At 28.9% G+C, this 5995-nt stretch overlaps 1 protein-coding gene across 2 annotated transcripts; it reads left to right on the forward strand.

Annotated features, from left to right (window-relative positions):
• Positions 1-5770, forward strand: LOC108741876 (sorting nexin-8). Of its 2 annotated transcripts, XM_018476843.1 has the most exons (9): positions 1-752; positions 869-994; positions 1059-1316; positions 1511-1784; positions 1846-2083; positions 3171-3409; positions 3789-4005; positions 4070-4258; positions 4858-5770. In XM_018476843.1, the coding sequence occupies exons 2-9, from the start codon at positions 973-975 to the stop codon at positions 4951-4953; spliced, it is 1533 nt and encodes a 510-aa protein (XP_018332345.1). In that variant the 5' UTR covers positions 1-752; positions 869-972; the 3' UTR covers positions 4954-5770. The 2 variants fall into 2 exon arrangements, with proteins under 2 accessions (XP_018332345.1, XP_018332344.1); XM_018476842.1 differs by having other exon boundaries at positions 1-994.
• The last annotated feature ends 225 nt before the right edge of the window (positions 5771-5995 follow it).

Raw genomic sequence — 5995 nt, forward strand, 5'->3', positions numbered from 1 at the left:
CCCCCGAAGTTCCTGCTACTGATTATGTAGGTATGTATTATTCTAGTCTTCACTCCAGAACTCTCTCCAGCTTCTGGCCAACCGACTTCACTATATCGTAATTCTAATATATTCATCCCGACTTTCAAATTTTCTAAATTACCAGCTTGTCTCATTGTCCTATCATTTCACGCTTTGAATCGTAAAGTATTGCACCTTCTCCTACTGCACTTGATGACATCCCCTAGGTAGTCCTTGCCCGGACATCCGAATGGCGGACTAATTTGCCCGGAGTGCTTTACCCCCCCAGGACCCATCATTCTAGTTTCAGTGTAATTTACTTTGGATATAAACTAGCGTAATTGAATTTTTTTTTAATGAATTTTTGTTTTTTTTATATATGTGTATTATCTGGCAATTAGGTGTTGCTTATCCACTAAACAAAAACATTTTTAACTTGCTATTAGAATCGTATTAGGTGGGTAACGTAATTTAAAAAATTGGGTCACAAACTTTTTGTATTCTAACACAGTAAATAAAGCAAATACATAACTAATGAGTCTAAACCATTTGAATGCAAGGAATGTCAAAGAAAGAAACGGTTAACAAATGGTCTAAAAGGTTAATAAAACATAAATTTAGGTTATAGACACCTGTTTAGCTGATTAACGTAGTAGTGCATAAATAAAAAAATAGTATTTGTTTTCAAAAAAGTACGAGACACGCTGGTGAATATATCTACGTGTATTATGAAATATAGCCTGTGGTATTAGGTATATTAGTAAATTATTTTTATCCGGTAATGTAATCATAATCAAAGTTAAATCCTCCCACCAGTTGACGTTTTGTCGTTTTGTGTAGAAACAAGAAACAAGTTTGATGATTTCAGATGTAACGTTATTGAAATTCCACCAGAAGATAGTTTAGAAATTGACACATATCTTGATTTGTTTATGGCAAATAGAATTTATGATTTTAAATTAGAATCAAAAAATGACAACAGAACTTAGTGCTGGTAAGTGCACGTAAACAATCGCTGATAGTGTTTGTATAACATATTTTGTTATCTGTATTTGTAGGTGCGATACCTCCCATTTACCGCGAAATTTATGATATTTCCTCAATAAACGGCGAATTAATCCACAAAGATGTATATAAATGTTTGTTATCAACTTTTAATTTAAATACTGCAACTTTAAATGTAATTTGGGATTTAACAACAAACTGCGACAGCTGTGTAACTAGAACTAATTTGTATAAAGGGTTAGCATTAGTTGCTTGGGCACAGCAAGGAAAGAGCCCTTCAGAAAAACTATTTGATAATTTTACCAGTGCAGGTAAGTCCACAACACTAGGTTTGTATTTGTAAATGTGGTATAAGATTATTACTATAAGTTTCTTACATCTACAAATTGTACAATTGTAGTGAAACTATTTTTGCTGCTATTTTTTTTTGCACATTATATAAATAGTGGAAATATACTTAATAAGTATGCCTGCAATATTATATAAACAAATATTGACATTTCAGAATATCCGACTCCTCTTCTGAGTGATTTAACTTCAGTAAAAGAACTAAAAACACAATTATCATTAAGGTTAAATCCAGCAACATTTGGCCTTACTTACTCTGAAATAAAACAATTAGATAGTGTAAGTGTGGAACTGCTGCCCGAGAAAAAGGGAATTTTTATTAAGTATTATGAGTATGTTGTTTCTTCAAAAAGATTTAATAGTAGAGTCACTAGACGTTACACAGATTTTGTTGCTCTGTATGATTCTCTACTAGGATGCTTCCCATACAGGTACAAAAAAAGGGTTAGGGCATGTAGTTAAGGTATTTTTAATTTTAAATTGTTATTTTAGAATGATTCCACGTTTACCACCAAAAAGAATTGTGTCTGATGCAACATTTTTGGAATTAAGAAGACGTGGTTTACAGAGGTGGCTGACTTTAATTTGTAGGCATCCTGTAATTTGTTATGATGGAATTATTTCCTTTTTTCTAACAGATAAAGGTACAGATGTCGCACAGCGAATGAGAGAAATTTATAGGAGGGCCCCAGATGAGTTTATGACTTCTGAAATTTCTGCTTATGCTAAGGTACTATTATAACAACATAAGTAAAATTAAATAGTCTCAACTTATACATGAGAGATTATTAACAGTTTTATACTTTTGTGCAACTTAAATTTATTGGAATTGATTTATCCTCAATTTAAAATATATTTTTTTATTCTAAACAATTTAATTAATTTAAATAAAACAAATTATCTGTTGTAGATATAACGAAATTGCTTAACAATAATAAAACAATGGAAGAAAATAATTTTGAAAAGTTGTTTGTAATGGGATGGACACTTGGTAAAACTACCAAATGTTTTAGTTTCCGTCAGTCCATGAGCATAAATAGAGGAATTGTTTACATAATATTTTTTAGTACCTAGTTGTGTTAATTATAATTTTAGCACAACGATAACATAATATATTATGTAAGAGGAATTTAAAAAATTCTTAATTTCTGGTGCTCAAGAGATTAACTTAAGAGTTAAAAAGACCAAAAAGTTTAAATTTCTTGAAATCTCTGGGACTTATTAACATAAAATTCAGTTTTCTAAATGGTCTTGTAATCTTTCACATAGTTGATAGGTTATTCAGTGTTTACTAGATGCCCTATATATGTAGAAGTTTATGCACCAGCTTAACAGTCGAAAAATGCTTATTTCTAATTTATAGCAAGTACACCTTTCGATCTAATATTTTGCATATAGAGAACTGCTAGTTAAAGTCTTGTATAAAGAAATTGAGATCTATAGTTGCAGGGGAAAATTATCCGTGATTACTCGGTTATGTTCTTTCATTGTTATTAGTAATTTTTTATGAGAATAATACTTCTTAGAATAACTGGCATGACAAATATAGTGGATTGTTTATTTATTTTTAATGTTTAGTGGTAGGCAATTTTCTGTTTCACACTTCTCTTTTCTTTATACATGTATACATATACTGACTGATAATAATGTTCCTATTGGTTTTGAATACTTTATCTTTAGTATATACATTTTAAACCAGCTCGTTCTAAATGTATTAAACTAATGTAGAAAAACTTCAAGGCAAATAAAGTACTAATCACTACTATAAAGCTGCATGCATGCATGTATAATGTACTTTTTCTATTGTGTTTTTGTAGAAACTACTTCCAAAGAATTGTACTGAGTTTGCATCCAGTCGTGAGCAAGTTCGTAATTTGGTCCATGTAGTTAGTAGACTTAAACAAATTACAGATAATGAGGTTGAGAGAAGAAATTCAGATGCCAGGGATTCGGAAGAGATGGCTAATCAGCTAAAGAACCTTTCAACAATGAAAGGAGGACATATCAACTCAGGAAATTGGAACCAAATGCAAAAAGGCTTTACTTACATTGCTAAGTATGTATTATATGAATTTTTTTTGATAGTCAAACTGCATGCAGGATGTCGAAACCTTTTGCTGAATTTTAGAATGAGTTTTAATTTGGCATTAAAAAATATTTGGTACTATCTTTATTAACATTTTTTAAAATGGTATTAAGGTCATAAAAATATTTCCATTACATAGCTTTTACATTTTTTTACTCAACACTAAGTTGGTTTACACTTCATAATTGATAATTTTTGATGTAACAGCGCTTTAACTGAAAACGACTTAATATTTTCCTTTTATTAGCAATGCAGGAACAGATAATGGAGTAAGTGAATGAAAATTTATGTATACATACATTTTAGAAATTTAGCATTGACTGTTTTATATTTAATATGGAATTTTTAGGGAGTTGACAACAACTTCTATAAAAATTCACCAACATTCTGCGATGGAGCAAATAACTATATGTGAAAGGTTAGCACTCTTGCTCGACATTCTTTTGGCTCATCGAGATTTATGCGATCGTTTGGAAAAAGGTTTGGCTCATGATCATCAATTAGCTTTATCAAAAATGCTAACGCTTAAAAAAAGAAAGATTCAAGGCGTCATTAGGGGTACAGATGTAAGTATATGACAGAAATTTTTACAGAATTTACTTATTTAGTTCTTGATTTGCTTTCTTTTAGTCTGAAAGTGTTGAACAATTAGAGGCGAGAATGCTTACTCAGGAAAATATAATCACCAACATTGAATTGAGATCTGATTTTAGTCTTTACTGTGTACATATGGAAACACAATTAGTACATGCATATCTTGACACGCTATCTCCTATCATTGGCAGTTTGATAACTTTAAGGGTTCGGTCAAATTCAGAGGTATTTCTACAACTATATCTGTTTTGTTAGTTTGTAAATAAATTGATTGTAAATAAGCACGTTTTACAATTGATTCCGTATTGAATTTAATTACTAGAAACACAGTGGAATAATACTTTTACACATTTATTTGAATAATTTAAAGTAGACTTAATATGGAATGAGCTACATTTTTATTATTAACTGAATTACAAGAAAAAATTAATTTTCTACTGAAGGTTACTTTTTACGTTCATACCTTTGTATTTTGTTTTTTCTTGGTTTTATTTTAAATACAAACTGTATGTTTACAATACCGTTTTTTAATTTTAAAAATGAAATAGTGCATTTGTTTATTAACATACAGAGTATATCAGTTTTTGATCTAGAATACATAAAGGAAATTATTCGTATATGAATGTATTTGTGAATAGCGTAAGACATAAAATTTTGTATTATTATATATTCTAAATAGGTAGTGTAAGTTTTTTAAGAGATTAACTCATGCTATATCTGAAATATTCTTTGAAGGAAAGTTATGAAAACTTGTCGGTAAACCACGTGATTAACTAATATTTGCTTTTGATTTTATTATTTATTATTACAATTTCCGCTTGCAGTTGGCTGATATTTGGAGGCAAGTTTTACCTACTGCTGAAAAATTTTTTACATTTGAGGGTGGTGCTATCAATGGTGAAACGTCAATTAGTAAATAGGTATTTTTTTTGTACAAAGTTGTATATACATCTTGATTTTGCCTTGCGATTGTAAGAGTCATACTGTTAAATTTAATAATTGTGGTCTTATAGATTAGGGGGTGTTGTTTTAATTATTATAAATATTAATTGATATTATACATTTGACCACTAAGTTAAAAAGTTTCTGCATTGTTTAATAAGTTCTTTTGTTTGTTTAATTATGCACATTTTGATTTTCCATTTAATTAATACAATGTGTGCTGTAATGAGAACGTAAATCTTAATACAAGCAGTAAACTGAGAAATCTAAGTCAATAAATTAAATTTATTTTATTTTATACAACTAAAAATACGCTTTAATACATTTGGATTTATAAAGGGCATATATTGTGTATTTTCCAACTTTGTACTAGAACAGATCTGGAAATTTCTATTTTAATGGAGTACAATACTCGTTTATCATGGGTACCTCTTTGATGTGATATTTGACATAATCATGCTTTTACTAATTGTATGTGCAGGACAATCTATTTTATTGTATTTGATTTTTATTACATATATGGATATGGTTTAACAAATTACCCTTTATTTTTAATGTACCGTAATTAATAATCTTCCTTCTTTTTTAAAATATGTATTAATTTCGGTGTTTGCTAATTACTAGGTGATATTGTAACTACTATTTATTAAGTACATCTGCACTGCATGACGTATTTTCTTATCGAATACATTCCTACTCCTAGACATTGTATAAGAGAGATTATTTTTACATTTATTAGCTAGAGACATGTATATGTACATTTGTTTATACAAAGTTGAAATTTGATTATTAATATTTTTGTAGATGTGTGTGCATAATATATATAAACATTTTTATAATTGTTACGTTTATGCAAAACAATAAATTTCATTGTTATTTTGGGCTTTCATTTTAAAAGTCAATTTTGCCCTTATTTAAAGATTTTTTTTTAATGCATAATATAAGTATTATAATTTAATAATCGTAATGTAAGTTATTGTGCTGTTTCTCTAAAATAGTTATATTCTGTTGAACTCAATT

This window comes from Agrilus planipennis, unplaced genomic scaffold (genome assembly GCF_000699045.2).
Source record: "Agrilus planipennis isolate EAB-ADULT unplaced genomic scaffold, Apla_2.0 scaffold281, whole genome shotgun sequence".
Lineage (NCBI taxonomy): Eukaryota > Metazoa > Arthropoda > Insecta > Coleoptera > Buprestidae > Agrilus > Agrilus planipennis.

Coding starts and splice junctions, on each gene's coding strand:
- LOC108741876 (XM_018476842.1), top strand. CDS start 973: ATGACAACAGAACTTAGTGCTG. Junction 995..1,058: donor GACAACAGAACTTAGTGCTG/GTAAGTGCACGT, acceptor CTGTATTTGTAG/GTGCGATACCTCCCATTTAC. Junction 3,410..3,788: donor GGCTTTACTTACATTGCTAA/GTATGTATTATA, acceptor TGGAATTTTTAG/GGAGTTGACAACAACTTCTA.